Source organism: Pecten maximus, chromosome 5, assembly GCF_902652985.1.
Source record: "Pecten maximus chromosome 5, xPecMax1.1, whole genome shotgun sequence".
NCBI classification, from domain to species: Eukaryota; Metazoa; Mollusca; class Bivalvia; order Pectinida; family Pectinidae; genus Pecten; species Pecten maximus.
The window spans coordinates 24,411,983-24,435,049 of NC_047019.1; the positions used below are offsets into that span (position 1 = coordinate 24,411,983).

The 23,067-nt window shown below is 33.7% G+C and overlaps 2 protein-coding genes across 2 annotated transcripts in view; one reads left to right on the forward strand and one right to left on the reverse strand.

The window, feature by feature from the left end:
- LOC117327611 (protein O-mannosyl-transferase TMTC1-like) overlaps nucleotides 1-11,175 on the reverse strand; it is an 84,745-nt gene extending 73,570 nt beyond the window's left edge. The window contains exons 1-2 of the mRNA XM_033884667.1: nucleotides 10,798-11,175; nucleotides 763-940 (exon numbers count right to left, since the gene is read on the reverse strand). Coding sequence (XP_033740558.1) covers nucleotides 763-940; nucleotides 10,798-11,102 — 483 coding nt within the window. The 5' untranslated portion in view covers nucleotides 11,103-11,175. The remainder of the gene's footprint in view (nucleotides 1-762; nucleotides 941-10,797) is intronic.
- Nucleotides 11,176-11,230: 55 nt separating this feature from the next.
- Nucleotides 11,231-21,970, forward strand: LOC117327612 (protein phosphatase 1 regulatory subunit 16A-like). Its single transcript, XM_033884668.1, has 7 exons — nucleotides 11,231-11,318; nucleotides 13,016-13,140; nucleotides 14,079-14,213; nucleotides 15,211-15,263; nucleotides 16,264-16,322; nucleotides 17,917-18,060; nucleotides 18,342-21,970. Exons 1-7 carry the CDS (start codon nucleotides 11,268-11,270, stop codon nucleotides 18,441-18,443), a joined length of 669 nt encoding a protein of 222 aa, XP_033740559.1. The 5' UTR covers nucleotides 11,231-11,267; the 3' UTR covers nucleotides 18,444-21,970.
- The last annotated feature ends 1,097 nt before the right edge of the window (nucleotides 21,971-23,067 follow it).

Here is a 23,067-nt window from a genome sequence, read left to right on the forward strand (position 1 = left end):
CATTACAATATGTTGAAAGGTCAAATCAATTTGGAACATTTCAAATAATTTCCAAAACAATCATGACAATTGTCTCAATATGATCCAGTGTAGATTGACATTTTGTAGTTCATAACTGGTCATCTATCTCCTTGTGTACATGTACAGGGATTCGAATCAGAAGGCAACTATATAAGCCAGCAACAAATCCTTAAAAAAAAATATTTAAAATATTCTACACCAACAGTTTTGATTTTTTTTCTTCACAAGTCTAGATCTGCTGAAGACTATTAGATTGAGACTATGTGTTCAGTTGTTATTAGTTTAAGGTTTATATAAAGTTTGATGCTTAAAGAACATATTTGAAATAATAAAATATTAAAGAAATAATAATTTCTCTAATGAAAATTGTGAAACATCATAATTTTCTATACTGATTTTCTGTTTTCACAGTTTTTACTTTTTTTTCAATTTCGTTCTTGATCCTTAAAAATAGGGAAAAAATATAACCTCTTAAATAAGCATTTGAACCTATCAAAACCCCCTGTATGCTTTAATTCATGCATCCAGCTAGGCCAAGAGGAGTCAGCAAAGATAAACTTTTCTATAGATTTATAACTTTAGAACTTAATGTTTCAGAATTCGAATATAGTGTTGTAAAAATTTAATTCTAAAAAAGTGTTTTTCAAAACTGGTGTCACTATACCTAGGGTACTGTGTTCGGTAAACAGAATCACAGGATTGATATTGATATGGGTACCAGTAACTTAAATGTACACTTACTGCCTCTGTATGTATGGGGTGAACAGCAAATAGTATTCCAGCCATTAGACACACCCGATTTTGGAGTAGGAATATATCCATGCAGGTATAGACAAGAAGTCCCGTCATGACAGCATGTAGAAAAACATTTGTTACGTGGAAAGCGTAGGGATTACCATCACTTATGTAGTAGTTCCATCTGAAAAAAGTATAACATTTAATGAATGTTAATGAGTTCACAAATACTTCTAGTGGATAGATAATCAAAGTCTGAGTGAAGAAATTAACACCTTCTATAATATTATTACTCAAATTAAAGTTTACAACTATATCCCATCCCGAAATGATTAAACTAAACAAGAGGCCCATGGACCTAAACAGCCACCAGAGTTTTAATATATTTTAGCATATTTGGCCCCTGTGACCTTGAACTTATGTGACCTTGAACTAAGTTCAAGGTCATCTATTTGAACAAACTTGTTAGCCCCTCATTCCAGCATATCTGCATATGCTCCCATCATATATGCATATGCTATAGACTTTATACTGGGACTCTGGGCCTTTTGGGAATCAAGAAGAGTCATTTAAAGATTTTAGCATATTTTGACCCCTTTGACATTGAATGGTGGTCAAGGTCATCCACATGAAAAACTTGGTAGCACTTCATCCAACTTCCAAGCATACTAAAGACCTAATATTGGGTCTGTGCGCCTTTTGGTTATCAAGAAGTAGTTGTTCAAAGATTTTAGCATATTTGAGCCCTGTGACCTTGAATGAAAGTCAAGGTAATTCATTTGAACAAACCTGAGAGTCCTTCATCTAAGCATGCTACAGACCTAATATTGGGTCTGTGCGCCTTTTGGTTATCAAGAAGAAGTCGTTCAAAGGTTTTAGCATATTTGACCCCTATGACTGAATGTCAAGGTCATCCATTTGAACAAACTAGTTAGCCCTTAATCCCTAGCATGCTACAGACCCAATATCACATCTCTAGGCCTGTTGGTAATTGAGAAGAAGTCGTGTAAAGATTTTAGCCTTTTTGACCCCTGTGACCTTGAATGAAGGTCAAATTGAAAATGTGAATTGTTTACGACGCACGACGCCGGACAAAAAGCGATCACAATAGGTCAACTGAGACTTTGTCTCAGGTGACCTAAAAAGTAATATGTAAATTGTTATTTCTAAATTAACTGTAATCTTTTTGTGTACAAAACTAATATTTTCTAATTTTTTTCAAGTCATGTATACATGTATGTAGTAATGTTTTAAAGATCTTTATGCAATATTCTGAAATTCAGTTCAGCATTATATAACATTTAGCCCCTCAACATGATCTTGACATTTGTAGTTCAGTACAGGCCTAGCATTATAACTGACATGCTATCTAATCAATTATTGCCTTCTAATTTATGATGGCAGCTAGGTCAGATGATAATTCATATTTTGTGCTTTTTTGTTTGATTTTATTTACATAAGTCACATTCAGGAATAATTTGTTCAATTATCAACATGATAAGATATACATTCCCCACACACCAATGACAGTCTAAGACCTTTGAAAATATGTCCACCAGAGCATTTAGTCTGAATATCAAAATTCAAATAAATGGATTTCCTTCAGAAAGACATTGTATAAAAATCCAGTTTTTCACCCTGTCAAATGAACTTGAAACAGATTGAGTGCAAATCATTTCCATTAATCATCTTTACAGTGAGATTCTCTTTTATATCTGTTTCTGACAGGTTTATGTTGAAATCTAAATTCATTTTGTGCACAGATATTTGCAACTGAATCATAATTGTAGATGTATTTCACAATTGTTACCCAAAACACATCTATCTTTCAGTTTTCCCTAGGGCAATGTTCAATTGATGTTCAGTAGAATGCATCAAAAAACTATTCATATCATAATAAGTTTTCTTCGGGTGATAGAGAAATAAAAATTCCCCACTCAAACTTTAAAAGTCAATTTTAAAAATTTGATTCTCCTTAATTAACTTTTAGTGTGAACAACAATTCCAAATATACAAATTGTAGTTGTTTTATCAATTGGACCAACACTGTTAACTTTCTGATTAATTTTTTATAATTTATTTTTCCCCAAAAAATATTTGCAATTTCATTTTTCCAAAATATGTTAAAGTACAGTCACAATTATGCACCGTATGTTCAATATTGATTTGAATTAAAACCCTCACTGTAGTAGAATCCACCAGTAGTCAATAAACCCTCTTTTTTATAATAGGAGGGCTATAATATTTTGAGGCCCAAACATACTACAGAAAACGTACAAATGTACTTTGTGAATATATAGACCTGCAAGAATGAGACAGGCCTAAAGATCAACTGCATGAGGATGGACCTTCTTCCAGTTGTCAACTCGTTTGTGCAATGTACAAGGCAATTTGTTGAGAACTTGGAATGGAGTCTGTGGAGACCAAGGTAGGATATAAAGCTGCAGCCTCCAATTAAAGCAGGGACAAAAACAACGAGATTAATTGAAAGGTGACAAATGACAAGTAACGCAGATTCTGAATGAAATGTACTTAAGGGTCAAAAAGACAGAATGGCTTGAAAACTCAGACAAGGAAACAATTGGCAAAATCTTAATGAGAATACAGACACAATTGTGATGGAATGCAGGCCAGGGCTGTATTAACATTTAACAAAAACAGAAAAGTTGGCTACATTTGTTTCCACTGTGAATTTGAACAAGGTCTGCCATGGACATGGAGAAGACATGTACAGAAAAAACCCAGATGAGACAATTTGTAGATTGCTGTTACATCAAGTAGGAGTCAAGATATAGTTAATAAAATCATACAGTCAAGCCATGTATCAGGAAAAGTAGTCTAGCTGTCATGATCCTGTGGAAGGTGGAAAATACTTCTGTCTGCCATGATCCTGACGCTTAATGTGGAGAATACTTAATCAGTCTTCAGATTGAACTGCAGCCATGGGAAAAGGCAGAGGGACATGCAAGAAAGACATAATGGATCTGAGCAGAAGAAAAGACCCACAAGAAAATGAAAAACTCCTGAATCTGGCAGAAACTTGTAGCAATTAGATGGAAGTGAGCAACTGTGAGCCGAGGCATTCAAGAACAGACCAATATTGCATGTATTGAAAAGCTACTTTAGGTAGTTGTGAAGAGTTGGTAGGAGACCAGAGAGGTGGAATACAGCAAACTTAAAGGGACGGCTTCAAATACTATATGTAAAGAAGAAGGTTGAAACTTGTGTTCACAGGATGCATGAATGTGAACAACTACATACATACTCATGACAGTGAATAACTGGAGATATTGCAGTTGAAAGGATCTTGAGGGATCTCCGGGATATCAGGACATGTTGAACATTACCAGCATAATAACATACTGATCATCAGGGTGGCATCTGGGAACTGGAGAAAGGCAACCTTACAATGACCTGGCTTCATCTAGAAAGTGTCTGGTCACACTGTAAAAGTATAATGGTATATGCCCGAGAAATGCACGTTGAAAGACTTTATTACTTGGTCTTTGACAATTTCAGAATACACTTCAACACTGACAATATACATGTCAACAGCTGTTGGCGGTTAGAAAGCTGATGGTTAAATCCATATGGAATCAACAGCAAGCCAAGCCTTACATTGGTGGAAGACATCAGAGTGCCGACTACATGGGCCTTCAGTACCGAAGATAAATGATGGTGATGAGAATAAAGTCTGGTATTGATGGAGTGTACCCAAGGAGATATCAATGAATTTGCTACCTGGACATCCATGTCATTCAAATCGAACCATGTACTGACCTGTGTCCTAAGAAAGTAAAGGGTGAGTGCACATGGTTGAGGATCGATGGGAGAAATAATACTAACAGACAGGACATCATTGGCAATTCTTTAAAAAATAAGGGCATGTAGTTTAGTGAGCTACAGATACACAGAATTATAGGCAGATGATTGAGATACGTACATAAGAGGTCTAAATACATTCTGTAGGTGCGGGTATTTTCTAATATACATGTACGTATATTTTGAAAAATAACGGGTAGACAGCTATTATATGGGTTATAATTACCAGTAATGTTATCATGCTTGATCTGATCATACCAGAAATTTCTTGGGAATTTCAACAGAACTAATCAGACACAAAAAGTGAGGGTTGGTAGTTTATTGATTTTGATCGAGTGTTATAGAATTGGAATTATCAGGCAATTATTCAAAGAAACAAATGAATGATGGACTTAAATATATTGGTGCTATGTCAACTGGATTCCAAATGAATAATTAAATATGGCCATGGAGATGACTGGTTTATTTTAGAAACGAAACCTTAAATTTAGCTATAATTAATAAGGCCAAAGGGCCACCAAAAGTTGTAGTTTAATATTGTCACATATCAAGCAAATTATCTTTAATCTAGTATATTTACAATTGTACTTGATAGCATACCAAAGCACTCAATAAGACATTGATTGTTGTGCCTAGATAATTTGCCCTGTCTCTAAACATCGTCTCTAATTCTCATCAGCCCTTCTCATTTTTTCTATTAAAAAGCATTTCAGCGGCTATTTTGGATTTGTACTTCCAACTGCCATTGGTGTAAAGATACACTTTAGGGAATAGCTAACATACCCACCGAGTCTTAGCCTGGTTACACATGCTTTAATTTGTGAAACGGGCTGTAACTTTTATGTACAGCTTTAATTCAATTACATAGAAATTTATATATACATCCTTTGTAAGTTAGTGACCTCATCACATGTCCATAGTGAAATTCCCACACAGACTGCCCTACAATTTTATACCACCACCTCCTTCCACTACACCAATCTACTGACCATGTTTCATGGATGTTTTATTTCCAAATACTACCTCCCTTCTTTAATTTTTTACAAAGTCTTTGACCCTGCATGGAGACAGACATCCTTTGACTATGTTCTTTAGCTCTGATGACATGCCTTTAAATCTCCCTTTTGATAAGTTTACAACATATATACATATACAACATTAGCAAATGCCCTGTAGTTATAGGCTAAAGGGAACTTAAATATAACTTGGTTTTAGTACAAGTTTGTTTGCACTTAAAACATTTTAACTTTGGCTTAATTTGTAAAATGTATATATGAAGATTTCTGTTATAATTATGGGGAGTAAGAAGGAGCCGCTATATTGTGTTGGCTAGTTTGTACATTCTGCGAAAAAATAACCTCTTTTGACCATTTTTGTGCTCCATGACTGATGTCTAGTTCAGATTTATCACTGTATTTACTTAACATCCTTTAAATGGTAATTGAAAGTATCTTTTATAGCATGAACTGAAATTTAATGACTGTTTAAATGTAACCGAGATTGAGAGTAGCAAGTACCTGAGAGTGGTTGATACTTAGCTATCATACCCATAAAGGTGTTATTATAACTTTTGAAAACATTTCATTTCCGTTTACATGGATACAAGGATACAAATAGCTTTGCACTAGTCAGTGTCTGGTGTAAGACTAATTAGGCTAGACGGTTGAGATATTGGCACAAAGAATTGTCCTGGGGGTCCAAATTTATCAAAAATTGTTATCACTTGTTGAAGGGTAGGCAATTTCCCCTGTGTAACGGCTCAAATAGTGACACTGTACAGCTGATAACAAGTGACGCTACTGATACTATCATGTAAAACGGGGCATCTTCTGTAAACAAACATTTCAAAAGTATCAGGAATTTCAAACTTAAATTAATGCTATAATCATTAAAAACATCTATGAAAGTAACCATTTCTGTAAGGGACTCAAATTTAAATCAGACACAGAACAAATTCTAAGATACGTACATTACTTATACACAAAATTTGGTGACTATAAATTTTGCTTTTCTCAATTTTATGCAAAAAGTAAAATCAATATCCAAAGTGCATTTATTCATTTTTTTCAAACATATCAATGGTCAAAAGTTATTTTTAAGAAAAGTATTTATTCACATTTAACTTATCTTTAACAGTTGTTAACTTCTTTGGTACAAGCTAGTTAAGTACACAATACTGTAAGATCCATTTTTAGATAAACATAAAGAGCCAATTTCTGAAGTGTCCAAACTGTTTATAGGTAATAACAGTTATATGATACATTATAGCTCAAGGCTGTGTAGGTGAGGTAAATAAATGGTCACTTTGAATTAATCCCATGTACAATAAATATAAACAGTGTATACAATAGACATGGTAGCTTTCCATGCTAAATATTTGTTGCAATTTTATAGTTACTGCCTGAAATATATGTAACTCTATTCCACCAAATCTTCTGTAATTTTGGTTTTTTTTTTCCTTCAAGAGAAAACCATCCACGATACTCTAGAGATTACGATCACATACGAGCATACATGCATGATCTTAGTAAACCCCTGCTTGAGGAGTGGTAAAAAAACTTTAATTCTCTAAATAGTGAATCTCATGACTTCTTTATTCTTAAAAAAATGATATATTACAGAGTGTATACCAATAATGTTTTTTTTTTTTAATTATACAAATGTACAATTGTATCACTCAACCCCCCCCCCCCCCCCCCCCCCCACTTCAAAACATACAAAGTTTCATGTCCGACATACAATAGCACATTCTTTTCCTGTACCATGTTTTTAAAACTGTAGATGGGTTGGGCCATTAATGTAAGGGACACTTTACTGAATACATTTAGGCTTCTGACAGCTACAAATACACAAATAACTATACTGTTTTAACACCTTTTAAATGTATTAAGCTAACCTTTTCCCCTGGTAATCACTGTGAGTCACGTAATATAAGCCCAGGATTGACTAGACCATGAAAGTGTACTTGTATATATCCTCAAGTTTAGGTTTCCATTTTTCATTAAAACTTACCTGAATGTTTAATCAGTATATATGGCTCAATAGACAGTTTGACTTTTACCATAAATATGTGTCAAAAATTGTTCATGATGCCATGATATCCCAAGAGTATTAGTAATTAAAGGAGTCATCTTGGTGAAAATCTTCAAATTCCAAGGCTGGGTTCCACTCTGAATGTTTTTATGTGTTCTGGATACTGTAATTTAATTCTATGGCAAAATGATAAAATAAATAGCTAGCTGTATTTGATTGATTCCAACATTAAAATGCTGGTCATGACCTGGGTCAGGTAAATCATGACTCCTTTAAAGATGAAAACAAAATACACACTTAAATCATTAATTAATAATTTTGTTTTAGTATAATAATGTGCTGCTGCACTAATTGTTTCAGTCTAATTCACAGTTTTGCAGGGATTTGTAGCATTCATTCTGATCATCTACAACTTCAGGTCAAGTAAGTTATCGTTAATTCTGTCATATAACAGATATCAAGCGTTATCAGCCTGGCATGTAGTATATTTCACTTAAGTGTAATATATATCCTGGAAGTTTTTCAATTGCCATGGACACCAATCAGAAATCGATTGTGACAACGTCGACACGATACGGCAATGTTGTTATATACCATGGAAAAGATACCACAACAAAATGCCTAGTTAAATTTGATATATTCCACCACATTTTGACTTTAAAATCTGTCAAAATGTAGGTTTTCTGGGTTATGTGATAAAATGTATGAATATCTTTATATGAAACTCGGTGGCTTATAAAAATTTTGAATGCTCGTTTCATAAAATCTTGCACATTTATTTAAGATCGGCTAATTGGTTTTGCAGTAATTAAAGAGAGCTGCATGTTGTACTAACCAGTATGGTAGTCAGGGGTCAACATATACACGACACATAGGTCATTCTATAACCCTGCTGGTCTGACTATACTGTAACTTGATCATGAATTGGCTATTAGATTTCTTAAAGGGAAATTAAGGATTTTTGTCAAAAAAAATTAATGCCGAGAACTCCAACATTAACTAGTACATATATTAACACACTGATCTTAAAATGCCCTTAATTTTTATCAGTATATAATGTGTGTTATCTAAATGTTATTTTAAATGGGATTTGCTGATGTAATTGTATAGCTATTAATTTTCAATTCCTTTTAAAAACACCAACACTATCTTAATTAATCTGTGTGGACAGGTGTACTTCATTATTAATGCTAGTTTCACTAATATCCCTTCAGGACCTGACACAGAATTGAATCACCTTAAACAAACTGTATCAGAATTAAACATAAACATATAAAGAAGTTTTATACTTGACGGATTTATCACAGCAATTGTTTGCCAACTGGTCTACATAATCTCAACAGTCAATACATTTATGTTGACTTTTATCATTAAAATATTAATGATTCACAACATTGAACTTGAACAGTCTGTGATCCATATATATCAAATCATCAATATGGAGTTGATTTAATTGTCTGTCAACCAAAAACTATATTCTACCTGTAGCTAAGGTACATAGATTAAAATACCTGCAAGATCAAGTACTAGGATTCAAATTGCATCAAATCATCAAAAAAAAAAGAAATTAGTCCACAAATATGTTTAACAAGGTAATTGTCAAATAAGTATGTGAAACACAACTCTAAATGTACATGTAATAATAATTGGTTCTACCTGTAGAAGCTTTGAATCTTCAATCTGTGAACAGATTGACTGTAATGTGTGATTTTCATTACTTCAATCGATCTTTCTTTTACAAATTTAGTGCCATTGACAACTATAAATTTAAATTTGCTGTAGGGGAATGGAGGGACTTTTAAGAATGGTCACATCTTGTGTATTATTTGGTTGTATTCGAGGATGAAAACTTTACTGGTGAAGAAGTAGAGTATAAATTGCACCTTAAGTAAAATTATGTGGCCAGTTCAGATCTAGAGTCGTTGCAATATTTTCCTGTAAATGCAATAAAATAGGCAGGATATTTTTCATGGCTGAATCAATCCCACACTGGCCACAGAAAGACTGAATGGACATTGACAGTTGAGTGTATCATCAAAACAATCAATGATCCTTCCTTTCAAATCAATGTATGTCTCAGAACTACACTGAATACATAACAGCATCAGAGATATTGTTCTGCACAGCAGCTAACATAGCAATGAGGAAGGATTGTAGCTGGCACTCAGCATCAACAAAAGTCAAGTCACTTAATTCAATCAATTTAAAAACAATAGAAGTATTTAATGATAGAAGAAAAAAAGATAAGTGAGTAAGCACCTGTACAAATTAAGCAATTACACCAGATGTAATTTTTTGGGTTTATTTTTGTTATAATTTCATATTTGTATACATGTATAGTTTAATTTATTCAAGACTGGCTAATTTGCATCAAATAGCATTAGATGTGTCCTTGTATGTACACACTGTGATAAAAGGAAAGAAGAGAAAAAATTTTGATACATGTACCTGTATGAAATAATGTTATGAAATATATGTTCAGTTTCATGAAACATACATTTCTGGAATGCTGTACATAATTATATATGGTACATTGTACATCAGCATTAAGTCTTCCTGCATGAGAATACTAATTACTGTAGGTAACATGTATACTAGACAGACATGATAGTGTATTTGTCTGTAATGCAGGTTTATTTTGTGTCATATGACTACATACCGTGTGTGATTGTGAAAGGTTTGAAAAAGAAAAATGTAGTTGAAGGGCATGGGGTCTGTGTGCTTACTGAGTTTTTCAAAACTTTGCAAGCATGATACATTTTTCATTACTTGTATATATTTTAACTTAATGTTGATGACAAGGATAATCATATTCACATGTGAAAAATAGTATACCTGACGTTTATATAAAATTTGGTTCAGTTATATATAAGCTAGACGGAATAGTCTTTATTACCATAATTAACAACTAAATATGTCTACATTATACGAAAAAAATATTAATGTCTTTTGAGACTGTCTTTTGAGACTGTCTTTTGATACAGGTATAATGTTATGTTAATATTGAAATTCTTCCTTTCTCCCAAAAAAACTACATTATTAAACCAATAGCTAAAAAGAAAGCATTTGCAAGATTGAGAGGCAACTTTATAGTTTACCTTGAGTTAAGTATCTAATAATCTATAAACTCTGTACATACATACGTGCATGTACATTTACCTGTATGTTGAAAGGGTTGCATCTTACCTGAAAGTTAATACTGTTATGGGCCTATATGATTTGTGACTGGTTTTATCCGTCATAGCTTTTCCCCAGAAGTCATTATAAAACACTTGAGATAAGGAAGAGTCACCTCTAGCATCCCGATTCGATTTTATAGCAAACAGATCATCATGAAGGAAGTCACCCTCCAAACAATTCACGTAACACACAATGGCTGCTGCAACTGGAATTCCAATGACAGCCGATATATTGCACTGTTTAAATCTCACTTTCCAATTATTTCTACAACGTTTTGTTGGTTTGCTAATATTATTGTTTAACTCCATCATTCCTTATTAGCACACCCGCATTTTTAACACTGCTTCACGTTTGTCGTCTGCTACAGACACGCGTCAGTTCAAACGACCATGTGTTTGTGACAGCAAGTGTTTTGACTTGGCAAGCACATGGTAAGTTATTGTCACGTGACACCTGACGTTTCACAGGTAAACAATATGGCGGCTTCCATGAGTGTTGCCAACGCCGCCGCTAGCGGAGATTTGACAGTAAGTTTTCGTCGTTCTCCGAATGAGATACGAGTCATTGTAATATAAATCAATAGTCAGAAATGAGATCTTCATTTAATGTGGTCAAATATTAACAAAAGAAGTCAAATGAGACCTTTGTTAGCCGTTGCTATTATCAACTTTCCACTTGTCTTATGCAGCTTTCGGTGTTCAATCACATTTAATTTTAGGGCCACTTAAGCTATATTGCTGGTGATGATGTGTGACTATATCTATGAACAAAAATCATTTAGTCTGATGTTGTGTGCGATAACAATAATACGATGTGGTTAATGTAGTAAAATAAGTCGCATTCAGCCGACATTATCAAAATTTCTTGATGAAGGGAGATAACTCGTATATGTACTAGGCTACAGTAAAAGTTCAATTTTCAGTAGTCAGTAACCACGAAACATTTGCAGTTGTAATACAGCATTGAAGGATATGTAAACATATTTTAGCTGTATTTCAGACCCATTTAAAACATGCTAACCATGCACATCACCAAACATTAGAAATTGCAAGATTTCTAATGTTTTGACTCAAAATGACAGCAGTGCCCTTCACATTTTTGACTATCATTTGTTTGATTTTTATTTGAATTCATTTTAACGTGGTTAACACTATCAGCATGATATGACATTTTGATTGTATGCACATCCTGGCCCCGACTGACCTTCTGGGCTGATGAGCAGGGCCAAAAAGGGTCAAATAAATTGAAATTTCAAAAATCTTCTCAAACCCAAATAAGGTAGAATCAAATACTCTTCATGAATTAAAGGGTATAAGGTGTGCTTTACCAAAAATGTGAATTTCATGACCCAGTGGAGTCTAGCATGTTTTCCCCTGGGAGGAGGAAGACTTTACTATAGGTAGAGAAATCATATTTTGACTATCATTTAATGTTTGAATTCTTTTGGAATTAATTCTGACTTGGGTAGAATTAACAGTTTTGGAAGGCTGCTTGAGTTCGATGGTATATAATGTTTGCCCTGACTGAGCTCACTGATAGGTGGATCAAAAAGGCTCAAATTGACAGAAATATTTCAAAACTCAGGTGACCATTAAGGCCCATGGGCCTTTTCGTATTGTATAAAATATAAAACTTGTAATTTATTAATTTCACAATGTAAATTAAACTTTGTTGATATAACAACAATTAGATATGATGATAATCACTCTTGTTTGCCCCGATGGAAGTGTGTGAAGGAACTTAAACTAACTGTGGGAAGAAACCAAAGTTAGAAATAACCTTGCAGGTGGTTGGACATGGTGATTGTCTCATATTTTGCACCTTTAAGGTCAGATTAAGAATCAACCCTGGCCCCTAAATGATAGCCGAGTTTCCTCTGACCCTGAATACCATGTCTGGTGTAGTCAGGGCCAGAGGAAACAAGGGCTTAACCTAGATGAATGTCAAGTGTGGTAATAACCACTACCGGACTAGAAATGTTGCATATACATTTGTATATATTATATATATATTCATTGTTCAATGAAAAATAAATATTTTTGTACCTTTACTTGTAATTTGACTCCTGATAATGATTGAGTGTAATTACTAGGAGATCAATATAGATTTAGATTGAGCTTAAGTCTATTTGAATGTTAAAGGAAGGATGCAGTATAAATACGGTTCATACAATGTTGATGAATATACATGTATAGCAAACTTGTGTCACGTTTCTTTTAAACAGTTGGTGAAGGAACTTCTTCAAAAAGGTTGCTCTCCCAATGAGCGTTCCAAGGATGGGATGACTCCACTAGCTGTAGCAGCTTTCTGGGGATATGCTGAAATTGTAGAAGTTCTGCTGGAATGCAGGTATGATCACAGTTATGCATTAAATATCTTGCAGAACAATGTTTTGTGTGATCGTACTATCAATGTGCATATAGTGTCTTGTGTGTGTATAGCGGAAATACATGTAGGCTCATGGCTTGACAGAAACATCCAAGTGTATAGGTGTGCTTAAGTTCTACAGGGGTATTTTAGTTCCCTAATGTACAAGGCTAAAACACATTAATGATCAAAGGGAAGGGATTTATTATTATGAATGATATAACCTGTTGGTTTTATATAAAGTAAATAAAGTAGAGGCCGGTATATGAAAAAATGAATACTTCATTGTATCTAGCAATTAAAGACCGATAGGTCTTATGCTAGCAATTGTCATGCAATATATAGATTAGCTTTTTTAAAGTTAAAGTTTACTTGCATTTGGTCCCCTTAATTTGACATGTTACAGTGTAGTCTTGATTATGATGTGATGCTTTAAAACCCCCACTGTCCTACTCACATTCATGTAGATAGAGCTTATATATTTTTTTTAATCTATTGTTTTGTCATCAGGTATATATCCATAATTAAGGAACTGGAATTATGTAAGCTACTGCTTGGCTTATATAATGTACCACCCTGATTGTGTTATTTCTAGTGCCTTAATTAAATTATGTCACATACTTGCAAATGTATAGAATGTCTATCATTGGTATTTAAATAAGTTGGTGTACAAAAGTGATAGAATCTAATTATGTCTATAGATACATTCCTTATAAAAAAAAAGTTGTATTATAGACTATGAGTTATGCTACATTAGTGTATTTCATTTTGCTTGAATGTTGTTTAAAAGAATTGTATGTGATGCATTTGGCCCAGATATTTTTTATACCCGGATGTTTTAGGGGTGAATGCCCTGCCCTTTCTGGCTATATTAGCCTTATTAAGGAGTACTATACTTTATTTGATTTTCTGTGTTTCAGAGCAGACATTAACACTTGTAATAACAACACCCTTTGGACAGCCTTGCATTGTGCTGCTTTCCAAGGTCATGGAAAGGTCATCATGAAATTGATGGATTATAAACCTGACCTCTATCTCAAGGACAATCAGGGGAGGTATGCAATGGAGTGCCCCATCAGGGTTTCCTTATTTCTCAAAATGTCTGAGATTGCAATTAGATATGGACAAGTATATATATAGCTATCAATAGAGTACATCATATCCAATCATCAAACAAACATAGACAAATTTCTTTGCAGGTGTGTATATAATTGTGTATTTCTGTTAAATTACCCCCCCCCCCCCCCCCCCCCCTCTTTTTTTTTTGTCAGAAAAATCTATCATGACTGATTTGCTAGAGAGATTGATTTCCTAGAGAGATGGTTCACAATTCCTTTTCTGAAAAATAAGTCACCATTTAACAAAAAATTACAACATCACTGTAATTTGTCAATTATTGTACATGTCTCAAAAAGTATAGGATTTTGATTATAACATCAGTTTTACAATGACGTCATGTGCCATATTGTTTATGGCATGGATAATGACACAGACAATAATGGGTGATATTAGGCTTGTCATTCTGTTGTCAGTCTTGTTAACATCAAGTGTACTTCTGGTTATAGTGTCAACAAATCAATTATAAGTAACTGGTCAATTTGTAGGCCGCGATGGCCGAGTGGTTAAGGTGTCCCGACACTTTATCACTAGCCCTCCACCTCTAGGTTGCGAGTTCAAAACCTATATGGGGCAGTTGCCAGGTACTGACTGTAGGCCGGTGGTTTTTCTCCGGGTACTCCGGCTTTCCTCCACCTCCAAACCCTGGCACGTCCTTAAATGACCCTGGCTGTTAATAGGACGTTAAACAAAACAAACCAAACAAACCAAAAATCAATTTGTAGTGTCATTATTTATATCTTCTAAATTACCTTTACTTTAAGGGTGACATCATACTTGATAGTGAAATGTCACATCAAATGATCAATATGCGATCTGTTGCAATTTTTTAACCCTGTACATATATTTTAATATAACTTGAATGTACATAATGATGCAATATCCATAATTTTTCCCATTGATATCGTTTTTACAATTTTTTATTTCTATTTCTAGGACTGCGGTTGACTTTGCTTCTGCACTCGATGCAATATGGCCATTTTTTGCAGGTATGTTTGGTGAGATTAGGAATATTGTTCACAATACATGCACCCTTTAGATACATGCATGGTTTATTTAGGTCTGATTATATATCCAACTAGATGTACCTTTAATCTGGTATATTGTGTACATTGTGTGTCACTTAAATTGACCAAGATTGTTAGATTTTGTATAACATTGCATGCAATTTCCATATTTTATGTGGGGGAATTCTTTGGATTACCATTTGTCCACAAAACATGAGCCTGACTTATACAGAGTTATGTCCCTTCATTCAGTACATCAATTCGTACATATCTCTAATAAAATTGCCCCCACAAATACTGTGTTGTCTGTTAAGTATACATTGATCTTTGTTAGTATATATACATGTAAAAATAAAAAAATTCTAGAAATTGAAGCTACATACTCGACAAGAAATATATTACAGTTTACAGACTTATGTAATATATACCTATCAAATTGTCCCGAATCAAAAATTGGAGGAAAATGTGGATTTTCTGAATTTTATCAGTGTTTTGTTGTATCCATATTGCTATATTTTAAGATTAAGTATTTAGTTGTATATTTGTTTATATTGATCAGCTATTACAAGAATGTTTTGCTAACATGTTCAAATAAATGCATTGTTATAGGCAAGTTAAAGAATACTCGATATGTATAAACATCAGCCATGTGTATAGTTTGTGTGTAGTGTATATTGTTGTAGCCTTGTTCTTGGCTTCATGACAAATCTCGCAACAAAAAAAAATGCAGCGAGTTATTTTCATACACTGATGTCGCAAGGACTCCCCCGGTTAAGCGTCCAGTCCAATGGTCATTTTGATGTTAGGAGAGCATGAATGAACATCTTGGATTGCCGTAATACATGTGTGCAACTAGAACTTAAGGTTATTTGGGAGTATGTCGCTTTAATTAAGTCAAAAATATTAATACAATAATTGAAAATAGCTGGAACAAAAATGTTTGTTTTGTACAATTTCACTCTTTCTCTGTTTTTCTTTTCAGCTGCTGGATGTAAGCGAACTTCAAAAGCAGACCTCATTCGCATGGACATTGTAAAAAAGGTATGTTTTCACAGGCTAAAAATCGAGCATATTAAATAATATCAATGAGTGTACAGGTGAATTTAGACTGCATGAGCACATATGTAACAGTACACATATATCAAATTGAAAATACTTCTTAATACATAACTCAAGAACATGAGAACAAGTTAAGCTTTTTATTGATGATTAGTTTAAACTATATTTAATAACATTCAAGTACACACAACATCGATCAGAATACAAATCATATTTATATATAGGATTAGAAAACAAACTAAAAGCTTATACTCATTCCTTTCCTATAGCCACAAAGCAATTGCTTTGGTGTACAAGCCGGGCTCTTCACTCATAAGCAACTTAAGAGCATTAAATAAATAACTATAAAACTACATTCTGGATCTATAGAGGAGGATGTGACTCTAAAGATTAGAGTAGTGACTGTCTCTAAGATATCAGAGAATCTGTAGCAAGAACCAAAACACAGCGTAGTAGCTGGTGGCTAGTGCCATGACAAACTTGACTCCTATGCGCTATCAGAAGACCCTTGACTCTGGATATGAGTTGCAGTGACTCATGAGAAGACTGTGACTATATAAATAACTCGCAGACGTAGCTGAGAAGACCCTTGACTCTAAGTTGCAGTGACTCATGAGAAGAGTGACTTGAGTGACTCATGATTGGAGAAGCTTGACTTGAATACATAGGCTTAATATGCTAAGTAATAAAGCAAATTACAAATCTACTATAATAGACTTAATAACTATGTACATAAAATATGACATTTTGAAAAGATTTTGGAAAAAGTACAGCAGACGAGAGAAGTTGATAATGGAACAATTAGGAAACAACAGGTGTATATAGCTGGGAATGGAGGGTGGGTACATATACATCACAGATTCAGACTGAATGCAAGTGCCCAAGGGAGAAAATGAAGCTGACAATACCCACACCCCTTTAACAATAATTGCTAATTGGTCAAAATCTAACAAGCATATGTAACACATTAGCATATCAACTGAAACAGAGGGAACAGCAAAGGCGTCAGTATAGCCTCTGAAACATAACATCTTCTAATCTTAATACAATCAATGTCCAGCATAAAAATTACATGTTCAAATATAAAGAGTAATTACAAACTTAAAAAACAATAAGTAATAATATAAGAAGAGCTAATCAAAACCATGTGATGTATAAACTAAAATTGAATCCAAATTTAATTATCATTTATTGTTAGTTTTATGTGAACATTTTACAAAGATTAAATCAAGAGATACGGTTATGTAGATTACTAGTACTCTTGATGATGGTTTTTAGAAAGAAAATTTTGCCAATTGTCTTAAATTGATTTTATCCTTTCTTATAGCCATTTTTTTTATTATTCAACAAGTCAATTTCCTTAAGATTAAATTATGAGGATTTGCTTTCAGTTACTTTTTAATGCCACTTCAAGATTTCAACATCAAAGTTGTGACAAATCAACTTAATCTTTATATACATGTACTTTCAAATACAAACAGTAAATTTTAGTCATACAGTGCATTTATAAACATATAAATTGTCAAGTGTAAGGAAAATAATTTGATAATCTGTAAATTCTGATTTTTTAACACAGGTGTCACAAGATCCAGCTAATGTAAATCCTTCCATACATGGTATACAACAGTCGGACTTTGCTCACTTCTCTAGACCTGGGTCAGCATATGTGATGAAGTCCCAGCCGTACCGAGGGCAGAGCAGCTATACAGACTCCAATATGGTAGGGAAGCAATACATTTGAATCAGATATTAGAATATAAGTAGTCAAACATTAAAACCAGTAATTCTCTAAAGTATATACATGTATCAGTGTGATGAAAATTTGTACGATACATCATGGACTAGAGAGGGTAATTGAAAATCAGATTACTGAATCATATCATCAACGAATCCTTTATAGTACACACTACTTTCTTGTGTCCTTTTTTTCGCTGGGTAGTTTAGACTGTTGTGTACATAATTGTTTCTTTATATATACATTGTGATATTTGCCTTTCACAGGCTGTGGCATCAGTAACAGGAGATGTTCTGGCTGGTACCCCAGACTCACCCCATGCCAACAGTAGGGCACCCATCCCATCCTTCTCATTATGGCAGCACTGACCCTTGGTCAAAGACCTCTGGTGTTGAGGTCAAAGACAATGAAAGAGCTATTTAGATTTCCAAGTGATGCTTGAGGACGTTTTTTGGGGAAATTATGACATTCGATCCGTCAATGTAAGTGTGGTGAAACGGTAATGGTCGCTCATCAACAGTCCAGAATATTGTACCAAATACTTCAGCAAAGTGGATTTAAATGACTGCAGATGATGGAATACTTGCACATTTTGAAACCAAGAGCTATTTTCACATCCATATAAGCCATTGTTTGTCAATGGTTTGTATTGATTGATAATGTAATAGCCAGGAGTTCAGAGATACCAGAAAGAAAGCTAAAGGTCAGAGATTTTCAGATCTTATTGACAGATATTTCTTTAAGAACTCCATGGATTTGTCATATGGTGATTGAGTTAAACACCTGTGTAGAATGGGGTCGGCAGCTTTAAGAAATAACAATGTTAAGAAATCATCATATTATATATGTTGCTTACTTTAAGCTACCAGGACAAGTGCTGCCAGTGTTTGCCATCATTTACCATCTTGTCATTAACATTACACTATTGTTTGCCAACTTTGAGCCACTATTTCAATAACCATACTTTACTGTAGGTGTATTGTTTGCGAACTTAAGAACTAGCAATACAATAGCTTTTAGTGTTCATTAACTTTAATCATCATGCTTATAACTATAGAGTTTACCGACTTTGAAATTTTGAGCCTTTAGGTAAAAGATTACAATTAAAATCTCTTGCTTTGAACTATCAGGTTTACAATTGATTCAAAAAGTTCACTGACTTTGAATAAATGGCTGCCACAAATTCACTGACCTTTAAACCCTTAGGTCAAGGACTATCATAATATTTGAAACATATAAGAAGAGGAACATAAAGTTCTTATTTTTTCAATAAGATAGTCTGTTTGATACAGTCTGTAATAATCCAATGATAGAAAATGCTCTCAGACATAATGAAAGGTTTCATTTTCTCATTGGAGTTTCAAGAGACAGAACTCCTGTCTGATCTGATGGTATGGTAATCACTCGTAGGACCATGCAATATGTTTATTAAATGAAAAAATTTCGTTACAGATATTTCATATCAAGCATATTTATTGTGTAATAATAAAGAAGGAAATGGCTTAAGATAATTATTTTGTTCCTATCAAGCAAATTTCCGTTTATAGTAAGCAGGTTTAACTGTAAGCTGACTAAAGTTACTGTTTTAACATCTTCAACTTATTCGACTTATCTGTATTGAACTGTAACTTAATCAACATACTCTAACATTATACTTAATACAGTAGCTTGCTGTAGTTTAATTTCCAAATAACTTGTGGAAACCTTCGTAGAGCCATAAGTGGCAGTTTATCCTTTGAACATGTTTAAAGATAACCACAGTATAATCATTTGTTAACAAACTTCAATAACATATACTTCAGTAATGTAAATATTCTTTAGTAACATACTCCAGTAACATACTTCAGTACTGTACTTCAGTAATTTTCTTCAGTAACGTACTTCAGTAATGTTCTTCAGTAACATACTTGAATAGTGTAATTGAGATACTTACTTCAGTAGTTTTCTTCAGTAACGTACTTCAGTAATTATATATAATGTACTTCAGAAGTTCAGTAATGTACTTCAGTAATATACTTCAGTAATTATCTTCAGTAACATACTTCAGTAATGTTCAACAGTACTTTTTCGCTCTTTATCCTAGTATAGCTTTCTTTAAAAAAAAGTTGCACATATGAAGTCATATCTCAACTTTCTTCCTGATATACTTTAGTTTAACCAAGTTTAGCTTTACAATTACCCCCTCAATTTACCGTATTTCAACTAAAATTAACATTCTTAACTTTACTGTACTCAACATACGACTTTCATTATTGGCCCTAGTTTAACCTTCTTTAACTAACTTTACCCAGTCTAACATGTAATTACCATGGTCATATACATTATACTACGTTACTTAACAGATGTGTGACCATGAAAGGCTTAAGTATGGTAATTGGTAAGACTAGGTTTTAATGTAGGCTTTGTAGAACATATGAAAATATCTATTATATGTATGCTAGTAATTAACTCAACTTTTCTTTTTTCACCTTTTTAACATGTATTTTATACTTATCAGAAGTGTATACATTCCATGGTTTTCCATCTCTCATTTCTGATTATGTGTTCGAAGGTTGAGTTAATCTTAAGTGCAATCTTGTTATCCAAAAGTCAATTTCACATTCTTTTTTTTTTTTTTTTCATTGTAAATGTAACTGAAAATGTGTGAACCTGATGAAATTGTTTAAAATGTTGATTTATCTTTTTAAATTTTTAGTCAATATCTGAATAGTTTCCTCTGGCCCTGACACCATGTCTGGTGTAGGACCTGGTGTCGGGGCCAGAGGAAACTCGGGCTAATGTACATGTGCTCATTCCTTATGGTAAATCAATAAGTAGCTCAATTTATTTAAATATCCATCATTAGAATTATATCTATTTTTATACCAGTACCTTATCCATCTGAGCACACCCTATGAGCTCACTCTACCTTCTTTACCTAAAAGAGGATGGATGAATTGCTTATTAAAGCACATAAAAGTGTGCTTACCTCACTATTATGCTAATAGTATTTCAAACAAAAATTTCCTGAGAAATAAAATCGGCTGTTTATTGTGTCCTTATAGTTAAGTTTTATTAAAAATAAGCACATTTACATGCTTTTGTAAACACATGATATGCTTATAGTGAGTTGCATAGAGTAACTATAATATCACAGGAGATATTTTGAGACATTCTACTGTTTTTAAGTAAAGATAATTTATAACAGTCCATTACTGATGTAAACATGTACTGTATGGAAACCAGGCCAATGACACACCAGTCACATGACCAAGAGTGTGAGAATTTTATAGTCTCATCTCATTGGTGTGATAATTGCCTGCCATGTATGTCTTTGTTTTAGTTTTAAATGTTTATTTTCTATACATGCAATACCATAGCTTCATATTGTTCTGTTGGTCCAAACTATTAAGACAGGGTAAGATTATGAAATAAGGAGACAGAGTAAAGATTATTCTTACTACTTAAGGCTGTCATATGATATAATTCTTTTGTAAACAAGTGATAAAAAAACTTGGTTGTGTAGTGCCTAAATTGTAATTTATCAGTGAGATTAGGAGAATCTGATAGCCATGTGTTTAATTTCATGGTTCCTCTGTGTTGTGATTTATTTAAGCAATGCTCTTTTTGTATGTTCTTTAAGTGCCCAATACTCTTTTAAACATTTTCAATGCCCTGCACACCTTAAGTGTGTACTTACATGTATTATATCATTATTGTAAATATTTTGAATACCATAATGATGTCTGGGCACCATGTCACCAGTATAAAACTAAACAAAAGAATGTTGTTTCTATTTTTTGTATAGATGGTATAGGGATTCACACTTGTGTATCAACACTATTGAATATTGTATCTATGTGGTATGCACATGTTAATGATTATGTATTTGAAAATTAAAAAGAGATACTTTAAATGGGTTGTTTGGTTGATTATTTCATTAAAACAAGATATCCCAGAGTGATCTTGGCACTCTTTATTGAATTATCTTTATTCCCCAATTTGGTTCTTAGTCAAACTGATCTCTCTACTTTTCCCTTCTTTCTTCTTTTCCTCTTAATAGGTTTGATAGCAAGAACAAGTGGAACCTGTACATGTGAAGTTTAAGAAACATTCCTTCAACACTTTTCAAGAATAAAGCGATACCAATCTTCAATTCTCAAGATCAAAGTTGGGCGCCTGTCAGCTATTTGTTTTCCCGATCAAAAAAATCAAAAAGTAAATTACCACGACAAGGAACAAACGGGAACCTACCCATTATGTTTGAGAAATAATCCTCCAGTACTTTTCAAGAAATAGAGAAAACAAACTTCAATTATCAAAATTCAAGATTGCTGCCTGTCGTCCATTTGTTTTTTAGACCAAAAATCAAAATTGAATCCGCACGACTAGGGAGCAGGGGGAACCTACAAAAATTGTACACATAAAGTTAAAATTGAGGAATATCCTTACAGGACTTTCATCAAGGTTGGGCTCGCCAACTCCCTAACTCCCCTCTCAACATCCGCATTAGTTGATGCTGACGTGCTGCCCACGAAAACAAAACATCGAAGCGTGTTGGATTCATCGCAGTCTTCATATAAGCCTTAAAAGTAGCCAACTCCATTCTCTTCTCGTCCTCAGAATCGGAGGCAATAGGTCTAGCTATATATTCGTCTACGTCTTTCCAACCAGCTTCAGATGTGTCTATTTTAATCTATTTTTGACCGTAGTCCCAACATCGAAATACCTTACAAGATCTTCGCAGCGGCGAGTCCTGGCCCGAGCCATGAAGCTTGCTCGGCTTCATTGAGTCTAGTCTTAAGTTTAGCATTTGATTTGTATTGATCTTCACAAATCCGCTTGGAGAATCTATGAGCGTTCGTTGTCTCAACATTACTTTTCAAGCCAGAAACTCGTTCCTGTTATATTTACTTTGAACAAATGCGAGCCTCGAACTCTTCGAGTTTGTTGCTCAATAATGTGTCACGTCATTGCCCAACAAAGCTGTCACCGGCCCAACACCTGTGACGA